At 38.8% G+C, this 24954-nt stretch overlaps 5 protein-coding genes across 7 annotated transcripts; 3 read left to right on the top strand and 2 right to left on the bottom strand.

Annotated features, from left to right (window-relative positions):
* Positions 1-74: 74 nt before the first annotated feature.
* Positions 75-4871, top strand: LOC103998628 (sec-independent protein translocase protein TATC, chloroplastic). 2 transcript variants are annotated; one of them, XR_010491399.1, is made up of 5 exons: positions 75-380; positions 2410-2711; positions 3117-3407; positions 4098-4470; positions 4629-4871. XR_010491399.1 is itself a non-coding variant. In XM_009420148.3 (4 exons), exons 1-4 carry the CDS (start codon positions 107-109, stop codon positions 4305-4307), a joined length of 1077 nt encoding a protein of 358 aa, XP_009418423.2. In that variant the 5' UTR covers positions 75-106; the 3' UTR covers positions 4308-4871. The 2 variants fall into 2 exon arrangements, 1 of the variants encoding a protein (XP_009418423.2); XM_009420148.3 differs by having other exon boundaries at positions 4098-4871.
* Positions 4872-5494: 623 nt separating this feature from the next.
* Positions 5495-9341, top strand: LOC103998627 (ATP synthase subunit beta, mitochondrial). Its single transcript, XM_009420147.2, has 9 exons — positions 5495-6100; positions 6693-6768; positions 6868-6956; positions 7042-7159; positions 7234-7337; positions 7443-7601; positions 7696-7920; positions 8014-8325; positions 8973-9341. The coding sequence occupies exons 1-9, from the start codon at positions 5630-5632 to the stop codon at positions 9084-9086; spliced, it is 1668 nt and encodes a 555-aa protein (XP_009418422.1). The 5' UTR covers positions 5495-5629; the 3' UTR covers positions 9087-9341.
* A 1132-nt stretch (positions 9342-10473) lies between these two features.
* Positions 10474-15677, top strand: LOC103998625 (eukaryotic translation initiation factor 5). 2 transcript variants are annotated; one of them, XM_009420145.3, is made up of 2 exons: positions 10474-10607; positions 13762-15677. In XM_009420145.3, exon 2 carries the CDS (start codon positions 14071-14073, stop codon positions 15436-15438), a length of 1368 nt encoding a protein of 455 aa, XP_009418420.2. In that variant the 5' UTR covers positions 10474-10607; positions 13762-14070; the 3' UTR covers positions 15439-15677. The 2 variants fall into 2 exon arrangements, with proteins under 2 accessions (XP_009418420.2, XP_009418421.2); XM_009420146.3 differs by having other exon boundaries at positions 10531-10627.
* A 395-nt stretch (positions 15678-16072) lies between these two features.
* On the bottom strand, positions 16073-16786 carry LOC135623464 (uncharacterized). The gene has a single exon (XM_065126464.1). The coding sequence runs from the start codon at positions 16683-16685 to the stop codon at positions 16170-16172; it is 516 nt and encodes a 171-aa protein (XP_064982536.1). The 5' UTR covers positions 16686-16786; the 3' UTR covers positions 16073-16169.
* Positions 16787-19554: 2768 nt separating this feature from the next.
* Positions 19555-23491, bottom strand: LOC135623463 (uncharacterized). Its single transcript, XM_065126462.1, has 8 exons — positions 23333-23491; positions 22278-22537; positions 20963-21034; positions 20781-20848; positions 20538-20688; positions 20374-20454; positions 20197-20286; positions 19555-20100 (listed from the first exon to the last, which is right to left on the bottom strand). The coding sequence occupies exons 2-8, from the start codon at positions 22533-22535 to the stop codon at positions 19999-20001; spliced, it is 822 nt and encodes a 273-aa protein (XP_064982534.1). The 5' UTR covers positions 22536-22537; positions 23333-23491; the 3' UTR covers positions 19555-19998.
* Positions 23492-24954: the final 1463 nt, after the last annotated feature.

Raw genomic sequence — 24954 nt, 5'->3', positions numbered from 1 at the left:
AGAAAACAAAAACAAAATTACCCAAAAGAAGAGTGTGGGAGCCACAATAATTGTTTCCCAAAAAGAAAACAAAAATATCGGCTCAGAGAGAGAGAGAGAGAGAGAGATGGGAAGCATGGCTCTTCTCCTTCCACCCTGTTCGCAGCTCCCTTGCTGTCCTCGGCACCGCATCCGTGCCCCCAACTACCGTGGCGACAACGCGCGAATCGTCGCTTCCCCGTCTATCTCGGCTTTGGATGCCCTCTTGAAGCCCTTCCGCAAGCATCGCCTCCTCTGCTCCGCTCTCCTCCAAGACGACGCTCCGCAGGGGCAGGAACAGCAGGAGCCGCCGCCGCAGCTCCCAAGTGGCATCGTCGGCTCTCCGGTCGAAGAAACACTCAGTACGATCCGTCTCATCTTTCTTTCTTTCATTTATCCAGTCCTTTGATTCCAACATGAATTGCTATCAAATTCGCTTCTTTTTTGTTTCTATGATTGTAATTACAGCTCCCTTTCCTTTTAAATTCTTGCACGAGTTTGTGTGGATTTATTAATCATTAGGTTCTGCTTCATAGTAATTTTGCAAATTTGCATCTTTTAGTTGTTAATTAGATTTGGTTCATGGTATTTTTACGCGAGTTAATTTAGTTTGGGAATGAGAAAGATGATAAGAGATGTAAAGATTATGGAAGTATGCACCATTATTGTTGGTATTTATAAGTACAGATTTTCCAGAATGGTAAATAAATGTTAAGTTCTGCAATTCGGCATATTGCTTGTTCCAATATCAAAGTTGGATTTTCACTAGTTTATGATTTTTCATGTAAAACCATGAGTGGAGATGTTCATGGAGAAGCCTATATCAGTCTTTCAAAATGATGTTTATTAATTAAGTTCACCAGATGCATCATAGGAGTGCTTAATATGCTTCCACTGTTTCTCTTCTGTTGATTTGTCAAAAAATTATGTGAACCCTTGGTTTATAAAACAAGTGAATGCCATTGAATTAGAGTCTTTGTTTGCATGAAGAACTGTTCTTGAGTGGATCATTATCTTGCTTCTATTCAATCTTCTTTAAAGTTTGAAGCACAGGATTTTGGTGAAAGGAATGTTTTAGCCAACAGATTTTGGTAGGTTGGTCGTAGACTGTCAGATTGCAAAAGGAAACTGCCGACAAGAAGCTACTAGAAGACAAGGATGGAATACATAAAGAAAGTCAATAAACTAGTGCAGTGAAGCAAAATCTTTGATTAAGCACATAAAACACCTAAGAAGCATGTGGTGAATAAGTTTCCATTGAATTTCTGGAACTGAGCTAGTTGTGGACCAAAATTTCTGTCTACTAGGAGTTGAAACCACTCTCTTCAGTTCCTATACTTTATCTATTTAGTTATGCTCTCTTCAGTTCCTAGTGCTAAAATCTAAGAACTTAAAAGAGCAATTTTCTGAGTTGTCACATAGCAAGTGCATCCATCGTTGGAGTTGAAAACATTCCTTTGTTCTGTTTGTGGTACTAGTTTGTCTCATTTCATGTGGTTGAAGAATGTACTGTTTGAATTTTATCATAGGGCTCGTCATCAGGTATACGAAGGTGATAAAAAGATATCTACAATCAGGATGAAAATTGTTTGTTGTGGTTGAAGATAATTTTGGGAAGCAAGATCTGTAGCTTTGCCATTGAATAATATGATAAACAACATTTTTCCATGACAAAACCATTTTACTTTATTTGGTTAGATATTATTCTCTCTTTTGGAAGTTTTTGGATTAAGCTTTCATTGAAGTTTCTTGGAAAATTGAATTAGGAAGATAACATATGTCTGATGGTGCTCTTTTGTTTAACATATGACATTGTTTACTGTATCATGCAATTCCATTCCATGGCATAATATTCCCTAGATTATTGATAATTAGTTAGGTCCATGTTTTGCAATTGGTCTTTGTTATGCTATCGACTTGTTGTAGCATGGCTTGACATACAACAGCTTGGCAGAGCTACATTTTTTGTCATTAATGTTGTCTGGTACATTAAGCATGGTAAGATAGCTAGTAGGGTGGCTTCAAATATAGAAAAGGCAGAGGTTTGTGAATATAAGGGAAAACTAAGCTCAGCAAGAATTGATTCATTTAATTGTGATAACGAAGGTGGACCCAGTAAGGGAAGTCAGCATCTTTTGAAATGATATACTCGGTAGCCTTTGGTTGATGTGATTAATACAATACAGACGACTTGTAGAGTGCATATACAATTTTAAGTTTTTACAGCATTATCTATCCATCATGATCACGTCTCAAGATAGTTTGAGCATCTGTCACTTGTAGTGCATGGTAACATAGTTAAACAGAACTGCAGAAGATCACTGAGTAAACATAGTCAAACAGAACTTCCATGAATTATTACCTGAAAAAGTTGCTGAATTTTTGGTGCAGCTGAAAACATAAATGAAGATCCATTGCAAAGTATCAAGCAGGATAATGAGCAAAGCTCTCTGTATAATTTTCTCTATCCCAGTAAAGAGCTTCTTCCAGATGACAAAGAGATGAGCATATTTGATCATTTGGAAGAGCTTCGCCAAAGAATATTTGTCTCAGTTTTGGCTGTGGGAGCTGCTATCTTAGGCTGCTTTGCTTTTTCCAAGGATTTGATTATACTCCTTGAAGCTCCTGTTAGTTCCCAGGGAGTTCGTTTTCTGCAACTGTCTCCTGGAGAATTTTTCTTTACAACTCTTAAGGTAAACTTTCTATCCATGAAACGTCACTTTATATAATTATGGTTATGCATGTTTTCTACTGAAATGAACATTCCTTAGCTAGTCGTGCATCTCTTTCAAAGTTGATTCTACAAATGACCTAGGCAGTATGACCAAGTTAGCTCAGCTTCTTATTCCCTTTAAAAGCCATAGTTTGGTGAAGCTTAGAGCTGTTATTTTCAAAAGCCCATTCTTCTCGGTGATTACAATTGAATCAGCAATCCTAGCTGAAAACTAATCCTTCTGTAGCTTAGCACTTCTCTATGTTTCACCTTTTGCCTCTTGTTTTTTTTATACAACTTCCATTTTAAAAAAAAAAATTCTTGTTTGATGCTGGACTGGTTAATGATTGTGCCAACTTCAACTGATGAATCTTGATGTATACAGGTATCTGGTTACTGTGGGCTTCTTCTAGGGAGTCCTGTTATTCTTTATGAAATTATAGCTTTTGTTCTTCCTGGTCTAACAAAGGATGAGAGAAAATTCCTGGGCCCCATTGTCCTGGGATCTTCAGTGCTATTTTATGCCGGTATTGTCTTCTCCTATGCAATCCTCACTCCTGCAGCCTTGAATTTCTTTGTTAACTATGCGGAAGGCGCTGTGGAATCATTGTGGTCCATCGATCAATACTTTGAGTTTGTTCTCATTCTTATGTTCAGCACAGGGTTGTCTTTCCAGGTAATGTTGATTGATAATGTATAGTCTATATTGTCTTTGATGCATGAACTGTTTATGGATTAAAATTGCTTCATCTGAAATCTGCTGAGTCAAATGCCTGACTACATTTAACCCATATTTAACTGTTCATGGAAGAGCAAGAGCATGCCTTTAGTTATGTTCATCTTTTCCTCATATTCTCTCCTGTGACTCTCAGTATACTGCACTCCCAAACTAAATTATTAGGTAAAAAAAAAGGAAACGCATCCAGTTTCACAATCTAAGTTCAACCCAGATGTCCCGTACTTTTCCATTTCTTCTGAAAAGTGATGCATGTGCCAGAAATATCTGGTAAATATGGTTGACTTCCCTGATGTTCTTTTATTTTATCCTTGGATTGCTGAACTAGTTTCCCTTTTGGGTGGGATAAGCATCACTGAACTAGTTTCTCTCACTGAATCAGCTCCGTAGCCTAAATGTAAAAATGTCATTTGTTTGCTTTATCATTAATAGTATACGGGCTTCATATTTCTCAGCAGCCTAAATATTACTTTGATTTTTGAACATTGTTCATCATATATGAGCTTGGTACTCTCATGAGGATCATCTGAATAAGCACTCTTTGTGCTGAAGTATCATCATGCGTTGGTCTCGGAAAAGAAAGATTGTGACAGCTTCCATTCACATCCTCTAACAACCTTGTGTTTTCAGGTTCCAGTTATACAGCTTTTACTAGGACAGGTTGGCTTGGTGTCCGGGGACCAGATGTTATCTATCTGGAGATATGTTGTGGTCGGTGCTGTTGTTGCGGCTGCTGTGCTTACACCCTCAACTGATCCCTTGACACAGATACTCTTGGCAGGTCCTCTGTTGGGTCTCTATTTAGGCGGCGCGTGGATGGTCAAATTAATAGGTCGCTAGTTCGATCATCTTGTGCATGATTTTCCCTCACATAATGAATTATGAACCATATGTGAATCGAAGCGCATGGATGGTCAAATTAATAGGTCACTAGTTCGATCATCTTGTGCATGATTTCCCTTCACAAAATGAATTATGAACCATATGTGAATCAAAACATGAGGTACGTCTTCTCTGCGTCCAATGCTACCCATTCAGTGTATATTTACTGTTCCATATTTGTTCAGATAAAAGTTGGACAATAATCTATTCTGATCCTGCAAAACTATCAAGGATTTCAAAGACTAATATGCAAAGTATGCCTCTGTTGTCTCTTCTCAGATAGCATAATCTTTCACAAGAGTTTCCAAAGACTTCTTCATCTCAAACACTCCAGTGAATTAGTGCAACAAGTAGTGTTCTTCAGGAAGGCCAGTTCCTGATGGTGTGCAGTTCATCAGAAATATGCCACTTGACATCAAGTCAATTTCAAATTGGAATTGAGCTTAAACGTGATTTAAGAATTTATTGTTACATGTGTACATATTATTTCTTTTATTAGATATATATATCTCCAATTTCTCATATTCTGGAGCTGATTTAATTCACTTGTCAATGCTTGTGAGATACTTGATGGTTGCCAAAATATACATTAATGTTTCTTATAATCATCAAGAGAGAGATGATCATTTTGATTTGTTTGCTGTTGACAGTTTCTTATAGTTGTCACCATCAAATGCTCCAAATTTTAGTAGAAAAAGAGTAATTACTTGAGAGAAGATAAAATGGTTCATTTAGGAATTGTTTTATGCATCTATCTTGATTGCGACAGAATAATATTATTACATATGCAGGACGTGAATTCTAATATTAAATCTACTTCATAAAGAAATTGTTTGTCTAAGCATTGTGGTGTTCGATCATCCATGAAAAGGCAAAAAAAGAAAAGAATAAAAAAATTACTAGAAAAAGAGGATTGGGGGAGAAAGAAAGAGTATAGTAATCATTAGAATAACAAAAAAAGAAATTAGGTATTTAAAAGTTTTCTTTTTTCTAAAACTTAAATTAGCTGTTGCAAGGATAGGCGATTGGGGGACCCACAGAAACGATCTCCATTTGGGGCCCACTCAATCGGTTCCTTCTGCATAAGTTAGGGCCCAAAAGTCCACAAGAGGCCCGATTCGATCGGACTCCAAACACACCCTTAATTCCACTTCGGACACGCTTGACGTCCACGCTGTTTCTCCGAGCCCAACTTTTTAGCCCTAAAAATGGGGAAAAGAAAGACGTGAGAGCCGCCTCCCTCTCTCGCTCTCTAGTCGCCTCCTCTCCCGTTTGCCACCATGGCCTCACGCCGCCTCCTGTCCTCCCTGCTCCGCTCCTCCGCCCGCCGCTCACCAGCCCCCAGGTCCTCAGCCGCCGCCTGCCCCACCCCTAGGGCCGCCCCGCGCCCCTCCCCCGCTGGCTACCTCCTCTCCCGCGCTGTCGAATACGCCACCTCCGCGGCGGCCCCGCAGCCTACTCCTCCCCCGGCCAAGACCCCTCCTGGCCCCAGCGGCAAGATCACCGACGAGTTCACTGGCGCCGGTGCGATCGGGAAGGTCTGCCAGGTGATCGGGGCGGTCGTCGATGTGAGGTTCAACGAGGGCCTGCCGCCGATCCTGACGGCGCTGGAGGTCCTCGATAACCAGATCCGGCTGGTCCTTGAGGTCGCGCAGCATTTAGGCGAGAACATGGTGCGGACCATCGCCATGGATGGCACCGAGGGGCTTGTCCGCGGTCAGAGGGTTCTCAACACCGGATCTCCCATCACCGTATGCCCTCTCCGCTATTGCTTGTCTTTTTGCTTGAAACGTCCTCTTAGCCAACAATGCCTTATGAAAGTATCTTTCAGTTCTGTTCGATGCTTGTTGATGATGGAGGAATTTGATGGTAATGTTTCGAAAAGTGCTATGCTTCTTATACGGAGATGAATTGTAGGAAATGATGTATGTTTATGACGTCGTCCTTTTCTTGTTAAGATGTTACACTGTCTCTCACTTTGTCCATATTCTTTAGTTCTATTATTTGCACTATTTTCTTTTTACGTAACTATGAATCTGGATTTCTCCTTCAATGGTCACATTTGGAATATAGTATCCTGAAAAAATATTTCTTTTATTTTTTTCCTTTTTCGTTATACTTGGTGCAGATGTATATACGTGTATATATATACAGAGAGGAAATGACTATTTGTTGTTAGGTGGTTTGTCCCAAAGATGTTACCCTGGCTGACAGTCTATTGCTTCAAATTTGGTTGTAGAATCAGTACCAATAACATAATGATCGTTATTTGACAAATATGTAATCTTGATTAGTCTGATGTCATTATTGACTTACTCTTCTTGTGTTTGGTTGAAACGTTAGGTTCCTGTTGGCAGGGCGACTCTTGGTCGCATCATGAATGTTATTGGAGAACCAATTGATGAGAAGGGTGAAATAAGTAAGATTGCTCAGTTTGCTATAGTTGATTACATTCTGAATCTATAATGTTTTCAAATTCTATTGGAGTGTGATGCTTAATTATTTCTTCTGTTAATAGATACCAACCACTTCCTTCCCATCCATCGTGAAGCACCAGCTTTTGTTGAACAGGCAACAGAACAGCAGATTCTTGTTACTGGAATTAAGGTGATTCGTTGCCTTTCTTTTCAATCCAATTCTAATTTTTGGTGCAGACAGTGGATTCCAATATATGTTCTTCTGAAAACACCAGGTCGTAGATCTCCTGGCACCTTATCAGAGGGGTGGAAAGATCGGGCTGTTTGGTGGTGCTGGTGTGGGGAAGACTGTACTTATCATGGAACTGATCAATAATGTTGCAAAGGCTCATGGTTAGATCTATTGAAAACTCATTGATTTAACTATGTACTTTTTTTAAAATTAAATTGTTAATTTTTATCTGTAGGTGGTTTTTCTGTCTTTGCTGGTGTGGGTGAGCGAACTCGTGAGGGTAATGACTTATACAGGGAAATGATTGAGAGTGGTGTCATCAAGCTTGGGGACAAACAGGTCCATGCTTGAAAAAAAATTTTGTTTTCTGATGTAAATATTATCTTTAGTTATTTTTGCCATTCCTCAAACATGTGGTTGTGAATTAATGGCTTTCTACCTCAGGATGAGAGCAAATGTGCTCTTGTTTATGGCCAAATGAATGAGCCCCCTGGTGCTCGTGCACGTGTTGGCTTGACCGGGCTGACAGTTGCTGAGCACTTCCGAGATGCTGAAGGACAAGATGTGCTTCTATTTATTGACAACATTTTCCGGTTCACTCAAGTAAGTTTGTCAGAACATGAATGAAATGCTTTATTTGGTTGTAGGAGAACTGTTTATTAGCTGAGTCGTTTTTCATGTATCTTTAATTACTTAGGCAAACTCAGAAGTGTCTGCGTTACTTGGTCGTATTCCATCTGCTGTCGGTTATCAACCAACGCTTGCTACTGATCTTGGAGGGCTGCAAGAGCGTATCACAACAACAAAGAAAGGTTCCATCACCTCAGTGCAAGCTATTTATGTGCCTGCTGATGACTTGACAGATCCTGCTCCAGCAACCACCTTTGCCCATCTTGATGCTACAACTGTGTTGTCACGACAGGTTTGTCCATATAGTTGTCTCCTATACTTTGAGGGAGTTTACATTTTTCAGAAATCCAAATGTTATTGTCCTGACATCTCTGTTTCTAATTAGATTTCTGAGCTTGGTATCTACCCTGCTGTTGATCCTCTTGATTCTACATCAAGGATGCTTTCACCACATGTGTTAGGGGAGGAACACTACAACACTGCTCGTGGTGTTCAAAAGGTTCTTCAAAACTACAAGAATCTCCAAGATATTATTGCAATTCTTGGAATGGATGAGCTCAGCGAAGATGATAAGTTGACTGTAGCTCGTGCTCGAAAGATCCAGCGGTTCCTGAGCCAGCCTTTCCATGTTGCTGAAGTGTTCACTGGTGCACCTGGAAAATATGTGGAATTGAAAGAGAGTGTGAACAGCTTTCAGGTCAGGCATATCTTTCTCTTGAAAACATTGGACACATGATCTGATCTTATTTTGTGAAAATTATGTGTTAGGATACTTGATATAAAAGATGATATAATGGCTAACAGTCTTAAACTTATGAACATAAAGTGATTTCTAGTTATTTTTAATGTGAATTTTCTGTTGGGAAAAAAATAAGAATTGGTGAAAAGATATAAGTTCATAAGTGGTGGCTATCTTGTTCAATTTTGGCTGATCTTAGTCATATGATAACTACTGATTTGGGCAAATAGTAACAGCAGCAGGAGGACACTGCTGTCCACATCAGCCCTGTGCTGGTGGAGAGCGTATACCTTGAACACCACTTGCTGCCCATGTCTATTGTTGCGCAGTAGTCACTTGAGTCCCGTGAAATTCCCTACCGACATATTTTAGACCACAGCTTATTATATCACTGTTCAATAAAGATAAGAGACATGCGAAGAAAGAGGAGAGAAAAAGAGAATTAAACAGACATTGTCCAAACTATCAAAACACTTTTTAGTTTAAAAAAGGGTACACGGACAAATTAACATAATATATTCATCGCATGTACACATACAAATTAGAAGCATTGCATGCAGTTTTTTATTTCTGTTGTTGATGTTTGATCATATTATAATTGGCAGGGTGTTTTGGATGGAAAATATGATGATTTACCCGAGCAGTCATTTTACATGGTTGGAGGCATTGAGGAAGTCATCGCCAAGGCTGAGAAGATCGCCAAGGAGTCTGCTGCATGATCGAAATTTATGTCCTGTAATAATAATGTGTGGGATGCAGCTGTTTGGTGCCTGCATCCAAGAAAAGATTCATTTTTGAAGTCAGCAGTTTATCTGTTTATGATCTGTGATTTTTCTGATAGAAGTGCGTGTATGCTCTAGGGATCTCTTCGGCCCAATAAGTAAACCTGGAGAGCTGTTTCTTTCTTGCATCAAGATACATGCATCTGAAGCTGTAACCAAACTGTGTTTCGGGTTGATCAAATCTCTTTATAATGCCCCTTGTCTGCTGGCTTAAATTTGTTTCTTTACCAGTTTCTTTTTACATGGATGGTTTCACAATAAATAAATAAATAAATAAAACTAGTCCTCCAGAATGCATGAAAGATAGGCATAGTAGCACACTATATGGATCATAGGAATACCATGTTACCATATAAAGGACCACAGCTTTTCTTTCTTGGAACCCATCTAGCTTTGTGAAGCATGTGGTACATTTTATATGCCTGTTTATTTCATCAAAAAGACGAGGAATAGAAACACATTATCCTATTTTTCAATCATGCGAATGTCTGTGTTTTTAGCATCTTGAAGAAGCTAAACTTTCTGTTTGTTGCCAGTATTAAACTGCCCTTCTAAAGATACATGTCTAACCAATAATATTTTCATTTATTGTATTGTAAAGCGTTTTCCTAAGGGAACAAAACAAGCATCACATCAACATGGAAACATCACAAAGCAAAAAGAAGTTGCGAACTTGAAGCAATGAATAAAACAAAGCTTAAGTTGAAGGATAAGTAATCTTGATTCCTTACCCTAACAAGGGGATAGGATACCTCAAATACACACACACAAAGAAAACCTCAATAAAAAAAATAAAATTATGTGCATAATAACCCTCCAAAAAAAAAGTGAATTTTGTATGTCCTTTTAAACTTTCTTACATGTCATCATCATGGTTAATCTCAGTTATCTCAAAGCAACATAAATATCCTTTAAATTATATTATAATTATAAGAATAAAAGGATATCTGACTTATATTAGTTATAGTTGATCCTGAGTTTTTGGATCAATGATAATGAAAGGAATACATATGAAGGATTTTAGTAATTGGACGTCCCTCCCTCCGTGCATGATAATATTTGTAGGGCTATCTATATATACACATACAAGGCAAATATTTTATTTCCAAGCTTTGCAAGGATATAGGTGTAAACATATCACCATGTACACTAGTATTAATCTGGACAATACCTATTCAAGTTGAGTTGTCGAGGCCCATTAACCCCATAATTATGGGCCCTTAGAATGCGTCTTACTCCCACTCGAGCAACGACGCCGACATCGCCTCACGAAACCAAAGGCGAGGGTGAAATCGTAATAATAACAAACATTCAGGGCTAATAACAAACGTAAGGGTGCCCTAATCCTTCTCTTCGAAGGGCTTCCCCTTGTCTATAAATACATCCGCCTATCCTCCGACCCTTTGATTCCTCTCCCACCGTTAAGAGCTGTCGTTTCTGCCGCTGATCCCATCGAAGGTGAGAGGCGATCGTTCTTGGTATTCATCTTCTGTTTCGCTTAATTTTCTTCCGCTTTGGTCTTGATCTTCCACCTGTAGTTGTAATTTTTTTGGTTCGACCGGATCCAGATCTCCTTCGCTCTTTTGATTGCGATTCTATTTTGTTTCCTTTTTTTCGTGGTTTGGATGGAATTGGATCGACGGATGGGTTGTTTTTAGACTGATCGACCGTGTCGATGATCGCGATCATCGTTTTCATGAGATTCCTGAAGCTTGATTTTGATTCTGTTGCGATCGTGGCTTTTTTGGCCTAGTTCACTAGAAATAGATAGATTTAACGGAGATCTCGATTTATTGTTGGATTATGTTTTATTTTCTTGATGGTTGTTATAATATTTTAAAACTAATATATGATTGGATTGTCGTATTGCCTTTTCGTTTTATTGTCAGGACCTATGTGATGCGTTATAATGGAATTTATGATTCGAGATTGTAGATCTCTTAGATTTGAGGAGCGATTGCTTGTGTTTTAATACGTTTGGTATGCTGTATCACATCTGTATCTATGTGATATTTTGTCTGGTTCAATAGGTGCTCGGGAAAGGAGAGTGGTGATTCGAGATTGTAGATCTCTCTCTCTCTCTCTCTCTCTCTCTCTCTCTCTCTCTCTAATAGCTGCTGGATTCATTGGTTTAGTTTCAATAGCTAAACTCGATATAATCAATATATTTTGGTTTAATTTCATCTATACACCTTTTTTTCTTCTTGTTCATAATCATTTCAATATCTGTGTTATTTGCCTGGTTCAATAGGTGCTCGGGAAAGGAGAGTGATTTCTCCAACTCACCCTCTCTCTCTCTCTCTCTCTCTCTCTCTCTCTCTCTCTCTCTCTCTCTCTCTCTCTCTCTCTCTTGATCGCTGCTGGATTCATTGGTTTAGTTTCAATAGCTAAGCTCGATATAATCCATATATTTTGGTTTAATTTCATCGAGACACGTTTTTTTTCTTGTTCATAATCATTTCAATAGCTAAACCCGATAATGTTGTATGTGTTTTGGATGCATAATTTGTTTTTTATAATCACCCGTTATTATGTATTGTTCTGCAATAACTATTTCATTGGAAAAGGAAATGTAAATACATCCAATTTTGACTTATTTGAGTTAATCCTCTTGTTTCGTCAAGTGTCTATGTTTGTTTTTATGGAAGAATGTCTACCTGAACCTTGAATGTAATTTATATAATCAATATTTTATTCTATTTGTATTTTTATCAATGCTAGTCACAGCTTTAGAAAAGTGCTTTTAAATGATGCTGCAGACAGATGTGCTAATTTCTATCTACATCAATGGTTGTTAGTAAGCAAAAACTTTTATGTTCGGTCCTCAAATATTTTGAGGTTTTTGTTAGTATGAATGTCTTGAGCACAATGAATCCAATGTAAGTTGCTCGGTCTGTTTGTGGTGGGTAACCAATGATTATCATGAGCTAATGCTAGAGAGATGTTGTAAGTATACATGCAATTTAAATACAATAGCTTGGAGGTTTTTTGAACTAAAATATTGAGGCTCAAAGATGCAGAGCAGTTACCTGTAGTAGGTCTTTAGAAGGGTGAACAGTATATGGTGTTTTACTTGGATAAACTGGTTCACATGGTTTGCTGACTGTATGCTATCATTGTATGATCTGAATTTATTAAATGAGTCTTTCTATCTTAAACTTAAGCCCATCTAGAACATTCCTATATTTATGCCTACCCTGAACCATCATGCACTGTGTCAGTTTTGTATAGTTTGTCTGGTGGGTGTTTTATGCTATCATGTGTGTGTGCCCCATTACCTATAAAGTATAAGAAGATTAACAAACAGCAATTTGTGTCTTAGGTAGATGTTGTTATGTTTGATTCTTTCTTTAAATAACAGTTACAGTGGACCACGGGAAGCTATTTATGCGCACCTAGAAATTGTCAGAAAATTATATTACTCTCAAGATGCAAATATTATTGTACCTATGCAAATCCTTAAGGTCCCTAATGTAGACCCATAAGGTCCACTATTATATATCATTCACATATAAATCAGTCATAATTGGTCCTTGTGTTATGATTCACTAGGGCTGATTTATTATTGCAAACTGACCTTTAAAATTGGGGTCATAAATGATTGTGAGGTATAATGGATATTTGCATTTTCTTTAGGAGTAACTAAGATGTACAGGATGTATTGGCACTTGTGCCGCATGCATTCATATGTTCTGTATGGATCTGAATATCTGATGTGGCAAACCATGCTTGTTTTGTTGGATTTTAACACTTCATGTATTCTTTATAATGATTCCACAAACAGAAAATGTTATGTAAGAATTCAAATGCCAGTTGCCCATCAAATAATCATAATATTTATACATCTTGGATAGATATATTTGTTGATGATTAAATTTATAAAATGCTTGGTGGATGATCCATGTAGCTATGTCCCAATTATATTGTTAATACAATGTTTATGGGTTCTTTATCTGCTAAGAAAAACACAAGTCATGCTTGTATGCATCTGAACTTTGAGGAAACAAATTTTGGTTTTATGGGCTGGTACGGACCAGTATTTAGTGGTCCGACTGAGAAGTTAATTAAGGACCATCGAGGTCATTACTGTGTGCTATAAATTTCTTGACTCTTCTTTTCTGAAAGTACCACCTAGCTATGTTAATAAGATTTTACTTATGGGTTTCTTGTGCTGAGAAGATAGCACTAGTGATGTTTCAATACTTAGTGCACTTAAGGCCATATTTTGGTTAAATTGTTCTGTACACACCAGTATTTACAGATCCACAGAGAGTTGGTATGGTTGTATATCGACACCAAATTGATTTGAAGGTTGTATAAACCGTGAGGTTTCATCCTTGATCCACCTAATGTTCATGATCCATGCAAGCAAGATACTACTGTTAAACATCATGCTTCCTCGAGATCAAGGTTATTTGAAAATTGTAGTGTTGTTGGTTCCATATTATGGATTTGGATCCTCTTTTTTGCTTATAGCTTGGTGAACCATAGCTGTGTGGTACATGTCTTCTGCCAAATCTGTTCCAAGTGTTTTGTTTGCATTGTTCTTCAATAATACCTGGTTAATTGTCATTTAGGAATTGAAAAATATTAACATGTTGCCAAATTGCAGGACGAGAACATTGAAGTTTCTTTTATGTCTGAGCAAGTCCGTCTCTATTTGGGATCAATCGGATTGCTTGGAGAATATTCTCCGACCACAAGAAATAGGGAGAGGCTCTCTTGGGGGAGTTTTAGCTGCATGCATTACAGGCCACATCAGCATCTGACACCAACTCTGGGTTGCTACTTTAAGCAACCTCTTTTAATCGCCGAGGATCAGTTCATTGTTTCCATAGGAAAGGATAACACTGTTACTTCTTGTCCTTGTTGTCTTTGATAAGTGTTAACGTCTGTTATACCAAAGAATCAGTTGACAAAGATGGCTTTGCAGAACATTGGTGCCTCAAACAGTGATGATGCCTTTTATAGGTACAAGATGCCTAAGATGATAACCAAAATTGAAGGCCGTGGCAATGGCATCAAGACTAACATTGTGAACATGGTTGATATTGCTAAAGCACTGGCTAGACCTGCTTCTTATACGACGAAATATTTTGGATGTGAGTTGGGGGCACAATCTAAATTCGATGAGAAAACAGGTGTGTCCTTGGTCAATGGGGCTCATGATACTGCCAAGCTAGCCGGACTGCTTGAGAATTTCATCAAGAAGTATGTACAATGTTATGGGTGTGGCAATCCTGAGACAGAGATCATCATCACAAAGACCCAGATGCTAACACTTAAATGTGCAGCCTGTGGTTATGTGTCTGATGTTGATATGAGGGACAAGCTGACGACCTTCATCCTGAAGAACCCTCCTGAGCAGAAGAAAGGAGCAAAGGACAAGAAGGCAATGAGAAGGGCAGAGAAGGAGAGGCTGAAGGAAGGGGAAGCAGCTGATGAGGAGCAGAAGAAGCTGAAGAAGGAAACAAAGAAGAAAGGAGCCACCTCTACCAAGGATGGAGCCTCAAAGGCTACTACTACTGCTGCAAAGAAGAAAGCTGGTGGTGGCTCTGATGAGGAGCGTTCAACTTCTCCTGTCGGCAGTCAGAATGGGGATGCTAATGCTGATAATGGTGATGACGATGTCCAGTGGCAGACAGATACTTCATTGGAGGCGGCTCAACAGCGTATCCAGGAACAGCTGAGTTCTGTGACTGCTGAGATGGTAATGCTCTCGACCGATGAGCCTGACCAGGAGAAGAAATCAGAAAAGGCAAACAAAGAACTCACCAATGGCAGTGCAAAACAAGTGGATAAAAATGGCGCAGGCCAAAATGGTTCTCCGGCCAACAGTTACAACAAGTTGCTTGTAGAAATTAAAAGCAACCTGAGCAAGGGGTCTAACCCCACCCAGCTTCAGACTTGTTTGGGTTCTCTCACTGGGTCTCCCCAGGAGGTTATGACTGCCCTCTTCCAAGCCCTCTTTGAGGGGGTGGGTAAAGGCTTTTCCAAGGAGGTTGGGAAGAAAAAGAATTATCTTGCTGCTGCTGTGAAAGGTGAAGACTCCCAGATGCTTCTTCTCCACGCCGTGGAAGCCTTTTGTGCCAAGTGCAGTCCGGATGCTGTTAAGGAAGTCGCTCTTGTTCTGAAGGTACTTTATGACGGGGATCTTCTGGAGGAAGAGACCATAATCAAGTGGTATGAGAAAGGTAGTGTAGGTGGCAAGAGCTCTCAGGTATTAAAAAATGTGAAGCCCTTCGTCGAGTGGCTTCAGAGTGCCGAGTCTGAATCCGAGGAAGAGTGATGCTGTGTGTTTCTCGTTTGTGTTTGCTGTGTCGCAGCTCATAATAAGCTTGCAGGAGTCTCTGAATTCTCAGTTTGTGTGTGGTTTGTCTACGTATCCTGGTCTGTTCTCGTCAGTGTCAGTGTCAGTGTCTATGTGATGGTCATTCGTCCGTGTGAACCTTGTTGAGCTAAACTCGGGTAACATTTGGTCCATCTATTTCGGTGGTTGCCTAATTAATTGGTGGTGGTCTTGTTTTACTGGGTTGTTTTATTGCAATCATCTTTTAGTTGTTCATGTCGATCCAGCAATCATCTCTAAGGTGTTTTGCTGGAATTGTCTTCATCTGTTGGAAAGCGTGAAGCGGTGCTTCTTGTCAGCTTTCTATTTATCTAAACTGCAGATTTCACTCCTGACGCAAAACGCCTTGTATTCTTTTTGCCTACCATATGATTTGACTGCAGGTTACATACTGGTTAATTGCCTTGTATACTGCTTCATGTCATTATTTGCGAAGGCAAACGAATCATGATTAATTATTTAATTTGTAAGGAAAACATTCTGAAACAGATTTCCACGTCATTCGAATTAAATCTACAAGTAAATGATTCGACATGGATTCATCTTTTAACTTTCCAGCGATTACTCACCATCATAGCAACCAAACGCTGAATCTTTGATCTATGTGGTTGTCAAAAACACATGTAAAGGGGCCACGATATAAAGAACTTGACCCATATAAACGATCATCTTCATCTAGAGCAAATACCCTCCTCGGCGATGGTCTCCAGCGTTGGCCTTCTTGACCTGCACATACTCAACCTGTATTTAAACTCCCCAATCTCCACCGCCGCGGGCTCCGACGCTTCGGTCATGCTCTCCAAGTCCGGCTTCGGGACCGACCGCTCTGCCATCTCCGGCAAGACCCTCACGCCGTGGCCCAACTCCCGCCGGACCTCCTTCTGCGCCGCCATCAGCAGCACCGCCATGTCGGCCGCCGCGACCACCGCGTTCGCCCTCTTCATGGGGAACATGGCGTAGACGTGGCCCATCTCCAAGTCCTCGTCCGCCGCGAGCGGCGCGAACCGCCGGCCGACGTGCATGGACCGCGAGTCAACCAGGAAGTGCCCCGGCTCGTCAAGCATGATCTCGGCCGCGTTGGTCGGCGCCTCGATGCGCCGGACCCTGCCGTCGGGTAGGATCACCTTGGCGGATCTTGCGCGAATGCCCGGCGCGCCAGCGAGGGTGCAGGAGACGTAATTGCCCATGGAAGATGCACAAGGAAGAGCAACGGGGTCGGATTCAGCTGCTGTCGACGCAGTCTTAGATCGAAAAATAAGCCACCTCTCGATGGAGAGAAAGAGGGACGAACGCCAGACTCGGCGTTTATAGTCTTACAGAGATAAAGATCGAGGAAGATTCCAGGCGAGTAGGCGACACAACGAGTTGCGTGGCCATCTGTATACGCGTCAAACAGTGCACACAGAGAGATAGACTGAGACAGGTACAGAGGTTCACATCGGAGTTCCGTCGTTGCGTGTGGGGCCCGCGGCTGCGGTTCTTGTTTGGTGGGCGGTGAGTTTTAAAGGATTTCGCCGGGAGTAAATTCAAGTCGCAAGAATCTTTCCAACCTCTCCTCTCTTATAATAAGATTTTCTTTATATTATATATATATATATATATGGAAATATATTATTTCGATGTTTTGATTGAATTTTGTGATTTCTTTCCAAACTGGTATGAAATGAGTATCGGTAGCTATCGCTGCAGCTGAGTAGTCATAATCGACTACGTGATAGTATATAAAGCCTCGATGACTTGATGGGCGCTCGTGCCGTATTTGGAGGACAAAAGTGGGTGGTAGAGAAACCACGACGACCGTTGGCGGTGGGAAAACACGGCAGGGAAGAGCAACCGCACCGGAAGATGCAGCGGAGCGGAGTCAACCAGTGAAGCGCATCAGCTTATTTGTGAAAAGTCAGCGGGTGTACTTGTACCTGCGTTGACCAGGAATCACATTATTATTATTATTATTACTATTCCTTCTTCTCTCTTTTTTTTTTTTTTTTGTCTCGCAAGAAAATACGAGTTTTTATATAAAAACAATATTTTTGTTTCCAACCAAAATTCTCTTTTTTAAGTCACGAGGCTATTTAGTCATTTTGTAAAAGGTCAACCTAAGTAACAATGTCTCGAACGACATATAGAATAGAAATTTGATTAGTTACGAAGGTGAAGGATAGATAAATCCTAACAAAAGCCTAATAATCATACCACTTAACAAAACGTGAATTTGAACGATAAAAAAACAATTCGATAATGACATATTGGGAAAAAATATTATAGCGAAACAATTTTTTTATTTTTTATTTTTATCAAAATTGGTTCTTTATTAAAATATTAATTTATTATCAAAAGTAAATATTAACTAAGTAGCATAAACAGTACAATAATAAAATCGGTCACTAAGTGAGACACTGAACGTGAAAACCCAATGCGAAAAAAATCACGAGACCGTAATCTACTTCAAACTTTCACTATCACTAATAATGATAACATGTTTACAATAAGTCTTCTCCAGAATAACTAGAGGATTACAGTAACATCAAGAATATAAATCTTACTCAACATTAACATATCATCATCACCAAAAGTGGATTTTATGAAAAAAAATTTAGATCTCACAAAATAAATATAACAGAAAAGTATCTTAGAGAGGATAAATTGTAGATTCGTACCATTAAAATTGTACAGCTTGTTACATGAATTCTTCATATAAAATTTGAGTCAAAACTAACAAGGTTTAGCTGCTCAATCATATAACAAAAGCTCCAGAATTTTAACTTTTATTTTTTCCCTTTTCTTTTTCTGTACACATCTTCATCGTTTTTCTATTTTTAAATAAATCAGATTTAAGCTCAATGTAACCCAATCGTATAACTAGGTGTTGGATTACATGATTTGCGTACAAGGTCGAAAGTTCCGAGCTAATCATCGCACGCTACAAGGATTTTACTTAGTACATCAAAATCAAAGTCAAAGTCCAAGCCAATGCACGGATTATAGGTGTGCTGGTCAACCTGACCAATGAATGATTTGGAAGATTCAAACTTCTCCCTCTTCATCACAATTGTAGAGAGAGTCGTGTTTCCATTAAAGAGGGAGGATGCTGATCGCTGGAGTCAGTTCAAAGTCCAAACTTTGACCAATACCTGGATAGACTGTTTCATTCGATGCTAAGGGTGAATTATACTCTGACTCAAGTCTCAGGACATGAAACATTTCGGTAAAAGACTCGTTCCAGTCAGTGTTTCAGACAAAGGTGCATGAGTTTTTATTAATGCCTTGAAAAGATCAACTGTCACAAAATGACATTTTGACACTCCAAAATTGATGAAGAGTTGGATTCTCTCAACTATCATTTATGATGCATATCTTGCAAAATATTCATATTTTTTTTGCAAATAATTTCTGTGCCCATATATTTTGGTGCAACATTTTGCTAGGATTCACTGTTTCAGTAGATCTCTCTATCCTGTACAAGAGTTTGCAATCTTAGCAAGCATATCAAAAACATACCTGCCATTTTATTGCCAGTTTCTACCAATTAATGTAGGTTGGATCAGTCAAAAATGAAAGTAACTGTTGACTTGATCATGTCTAATAAACTGAAAGGACAGGAAAAGCAGAAGTGAGATCTATGAATCATTCATAAATTACTATTTCAAATAATAGAATCATTCTACTTGGTTTTTTATATTCCAGAAGCATGTCAACACAGACTATTAAAAAATATATATTAAATGTTGCCAGTGTCAGATGTGAAATTGTTGTGGAAACAGCAGTGAGAAATGAGGGGAGTTGATGGATGCCTGCAGCAAGAAGATACTGGCGACAATGACCTGCACTCATGAAGGGCACCTTCTATTACGTTTCATCATATCTGGCTCACAAGTCAAAAGCTCTTTCTTATCCACACACCATTTTCTTTTTATTTTTAACCTGTGCCAAAGTTCTTACAACTCATGATCTTTCCTTTCATGTGAAGACACTTGAAAACCTACTAACCATAATGGTTGCCAGTTGCAGAAATGATTTGAAGCAAAGGTCAGAGTAAAATGTCAATTGCAGTTGAGATGATAGCTGGGAAAATTGTCCATAACATTTTAACAAGCAAACAATTTTCTAGCTTATTCACAGTTATTTTCTGATACCAAACTTGTTATAAAACTCTGTATCTTATGAACTTAATGCATGTACAAGAACATAATTCATGATATAACTGCACTTCATCTTCATGGACTTGAAGAGAGTGGCACCATCATGTTGGTAAGAAAGACTGCCTAAGATACTAATATACATTTACTGATGCCTTTGCTACTTGGATTGTATAGCTCATGGAACCTATTTGAAGGTTCAAGCATAAATTTTCCAGCTCCAGGACTTGAGAAAGTGGTTCCCACTTCTCCTGTTCTTTCGGTGTTTTTGTTCTTGAGTTTGGTAGTCAGCAAAATCAACATAATTTTGCATCACCAGACTCAACAATACCATCACTGAATTTATATGAGAAGAGGCACTCAGCTAATGGATGCGGATGAGATGTGACTGAGGCTGAATCAGTTGCAATGGGTGCGAATGGCCATTCTCTCTTTCTGATGCTGAAATAGAAGATTCATGCATTTCCTGCAATTCTAAAAAACATTAGTTCGCATCAAAGGAAACAATTTAGTTGTTTAACTTGTCTCAAAAAAGGTAGTGACGACGAAAACCAAGAATTACCTGCAGTTGCCGCCGTCGATAAAACGTGGTCACTGCTCTCAACATAACATAGAGAGGTAGGATGATACCAGCAATCCTCAACATCAACAGCTAATTTTTTTTTGATGAAGTGTAAGTCAATATCCTGATAAATAAAAGAAAAGCTTTCATATATTATAAGCTTTGGTGAAGTCTTACTGTGAAAAGCGGGATCGAGTACTGCTCAGCTCCACTCATAATAAAAGGGAGAGAATGACGCAGAACCAAAATAACCATGAACTGCAAACAAAAGATTTAATTTTAGACTTCGATATATGAAGTTACCGATTAGGATTCAATAATGGTAAAGCTAAGCAACTCACTGTAGCAGCCACCAAGCGACAATACATAATACTCTTTTCATGTGAAGCTGAATATTCATCATAGCTGGATCTCAGAAAAACATGGCCAGTTTGAGTCATTGTTACATATTGTTGATTGTAGATATCTCGCCTTGAGATTTCCCAGTTTCCCCTATAAGATGGGCCGTATAACCATCGTATAAGATGATTTGGAACTGGAAAAAAAAAATGACCACTTGATATGAAAAGGAGCAGAATTAGTACCTGAAATTCATAGGACTAGTCCCATAGAGGAACAACTTAGGAGGGGCAGTATATCCCGGCTTAAATTGCTGGAACCATGTAAGAAGTAATGAGAGTTTTAGGCAATGCCCTGACGATGGAACATCTAGAATATGGAGACATATATAAGCAGGTAACATATAAAGAGAACTTATAAGAAGTACCTGAAGGCATATCTCACATGTGGTGTCACCCTTTTCATTACACCACTTCTGTATACACTTGCGATGAGCATACTGCAGGAGTTAAAAGATCTGATCAGAAGAAAATAATCTACTGAATACTAAATGCAGCAATATGGGCTCAACCAGAAAAAAGAACCACAGAAACGACACGAGTATGAGGGTGATGGAAGTAATGATCATTACTTCACAGTCATAGTTCACCGAAAAAACAAGTAATGGGGACAGAGTTGTCATTGGTGATTTCGTTTAACCCAGACCAATCAACTGAAGAGCAATGTAATAATATATGGCTTTCTATATGAGGCAGTGGCAGCTGAAAATGAGAAAAACTGAAATGGTTTAGCTCCAAGCTATCCCAACGAACATATGTCATACGTGCTGTGCAACGACAACACAACAACAACAAGTCATCCCTAGTATCTAAAAATTATATGAATCTTTGTCCCGCAGTTTAGTTTTGTACAAGACAATATATCTGTACTTGAATCAAGAATATTCAAATATCACTTAATTATAAAGAAGACAACAGGATAGTTAAATCCTTCCTTTGGAGGACAAATAAATATAATTTATTCTACAGAAGCCCGTTATCCCCTTTTAATGAGCTATATCATTCTTAAAGTCAACAGACAAAATGTAGGATCCTTGCATGCACCACATATTTACTATAGAACAAAATTTATATAATTCCAACACTTGGAAGAAAAAAGGTTGAATAAGATATGGGTAAATCTAGTCCATATCATCACATTAAAGAAGCCAGACCCAAAAGGGTAGATCTCAACATATCTTCTAAACAAATGCTTCCCATTATGGAAGGTAGAAACAAGAGGTTACGATAATATGGTTCCTACATGGCCAGTTTTCTCTCGGTTTCATGCGAGGAAGCCTACTTCAGTACTCACAGCTCGCCATCCATTATGCGAACAAGAATCAGAATTGGGTAACTAAACATCAGCCTGAAAGTTAATGGCTGCAAGTTGCAACATCAATGACCAAATATCAAATGACCATGACACATTAACAAAGCTAGTTTCCGTAGTTTAAAACCAGCTTTATGTTGGATGTTTGATCAACTATATAAAACACGGCTAATACTTCTTGTTGCTTGTATCATATGATGAAGTGTTACGCTGATTATATGCATGGAATCTCTGACACAATAAATGTCTTCACGTCTAATAAAAACAGAAACAAAAGAACAAATTCTAGCCAAATGAACCAATTAGCTCGCAATATCCAACAAAGTATTCTCTTTTATAAGAACATAAGAAAAACAAAGGCACTCCTTTACCTTCAAGCTTCCGCAGCACGAACATGGGATCTCCATGTTGACATCCTCATCCTCATCCTGGCAGATGCGGCATTCAACCAGTTTACCTGTGAACATCCCATCCCCAACAATTTTCCTTTCCGGAGCAAAGTCAGCTATGTCCACCGTTGACAATGAAGCAACTGGTGTGTTTGACCCCTGAGTTACACTTCCAATGGCAGCTTCCAGCGTTGACTCCGTGAGCAAACGGTCCACCAACAACACAAAATGGTCCCCCATAACTTCATTAAACACAGAAAGGAAGACCAAATTAAAAGAATATAAACCATATCCATGTAATTCTATGCTACCGGGGTAAAATCCATCAAATTAATCTACTGTTACATTTATTAGTGGCTTTTTGTTCAAAAGATATAAGTTAAAGCTCAAATCTCAAACGCGTATAGACAGAAAAAGACCAACTGCGATAAAGAAAAGAAAGAGACCACAAAAACCATCACTATACGTAGTGGAAGATGTCGAACGAATGACCCAAAACGTGGACAATACAATAGGCAATAAGAGCTCAACAAAACATCAAAAAGCTCTAGAGGAAAGGAGTTAACCAACAAGCCAATCTCAAGGAATCGTCTCTGTAACAACAGGGAGGTAACTGAAACAAACATCAAAGAGAACAAGTTCCCAAAAAGATGGGAGGAAAAGATCAAATTTTGATCCGATTTAAGAGCTCAAATACCAAAGACTTCAGATATTGTGAAGCCCTTAACAACCCTAAGTCATCAACCATCAAATACAAGAAAATCAAGAACACGGAACCTCAAAAGTGTAAGGAAAAGCTCATGTATTCAATAAAGGCAACTCCTTTGTTCCATTGGAAAACAAAGAGAAGGGATCCAAGGAGAACCAAAGGACCAGCTAAGCCCTTTCCTAAAAGTACAACAATAAGCCGCAGATGGAAAGCCAAAAGGAAGATGAAAGGAAGCCGCAATCACCACAGGAGCAACCCAAACAAACAAGAAAAAGGTAGCAGCAACAGAAAAGGCGGCACCTTTTCCATGGCTCCTCAAAGGTCTTACCTTTCTGCTTGCAAGAATACCCGGAAGCCAAAAGAGAACAAAGGGGAGGAAGAGAGGAGGAAGACTTCGGCTACCTCTAGAGTAGGGAAAGAGAAGAGAGGAGAGAAGGGCGAGAGGAACAAAATGGATCGAGTCCGTCCTAATGAACTCTCTTCTCAGACACGAGAGAAGTCTTCTTATATACTCCACAGCTTCCAATTTCCTATCATTTTAAGACAAAGAAAGGGTTTTCAAGGTAGCTTCAAATTGGTGTACCCACTCATGGAGTAGATCATAAGAATCCATGAATATTATCAGCAGCAGTCATTAGCTATCCTTTTACTTCACTGCAAATAAATAATCATTGTACTAATTTGATGTCCATATTTTCTCTGTTCAGTCATTTTCCATGCTAAAAAGGTTCTGCAGCCAAAGGATGTGGTCACTGTGGATGACCCAAGTCAAGCCAATGAGATTGAGATTTGAATACTGGCTGAGAGGTTGGTCTGGTTGGCAACCTCCCCAATTCACTGATGGCTTATGGCCATCTCTGTAAGTTGATGTAATCCAAACCCCCAGTTTATGCAGTGGTTATGGGATCATGGTATTGTGGTTGAGCAACCTGCCATGTCTCCTCCATCCCATTACACAGGCAAATGTGGAGCTTGATGTGGATTCCATGTGGGGTCACCCACAAAGGTGGACTTGTTCCAATGCTTGGAGAAGTGGAGCCCCTTATTGAGTCAGGCAATGTTTATCCAGTTGGATTCTCCATGGGGAGCACTGCAAAGAACAACAACTTGGCAAGTCTAGTTTTGGAGTAGATTTGGAGTAATTGCAATTTGGAGTAGATTTGCCTTTTCCTTGAACCTATTAGTTTTTCTAGTTAAAATTGACTTCTTTATCTTTCCATAATATTATAATAATTTAATTTGATTTTACATTAAAAATAAAAAAGAAGAAGATTAAGATGGATTGTTACATGTTATGAAAACATCAAGATAATTATAATATCTTTTCTTTATTCTATCAAATCAAATAGTAAAAAAATTTTGTTACATGTTATGAAAACAATTAATAATAATAAGGTATGAAAAAAATTAACAATAATAATAATAATATAGTCTTCTCCCTATCTTGTTCTTCCCATTTGCAGCAAGAATCACATGGTCCATAAGATATGGAAGGATTGTTTTGGATAAACATGGGGGGATGCATAAGATGTGGATTTTATTATTAAATATTAATATTATTATTTTTCATCTTATCAACAAATGATGTCAGCACTGATCCTCTTCCATAATCAACCAATAAGAACACATTTTGAGATATGACCAGAATGGTCAGTGATTTAGAGTATGGACAAGTTAAATATGACATGCAAATGTCTTGATTGTGTGGGTCCACCCAAAAGTTGACAATGTCATTGACAGATTATATTGTTTATTTTCTTCTGAATTTTTTCCCTCAATTTGATGATCTAAACAACAGCAGAAGACAATATTGGAATCTAGGAATCAGCCTAATTTGAAGGTCTAATTAGCAGAGTACCAAGCAATGGTATCTCTTTTAGATTCAGTGAATTCCAAAGTCCACATAGGGATTAAACAGTAATTAATGAAGTAACTTCTTCCTCTGAGGTC

The sequence above is a fragment of the Musa acuminata genome, chromosome BXJ2-9, assembly GCF_036884655.1.
Source record: "Musa acuminata AAA Group cultivar baxijiao chromosome BXJ2-9, Cavendish_Baxijiao_AAA, whole genome shotgun sequence".
NCBI lineage: Eukaryota > Viridiplantae > Streptophyta > Magnoliopsida > Zingiberales > Musaceae > Musa > Musa acuminata.
The sequence above is the reverse complement of the archived record's forward strand: the minus strand, read 5'-3'. Positions and strand labels throughout refer to the sequence as shown.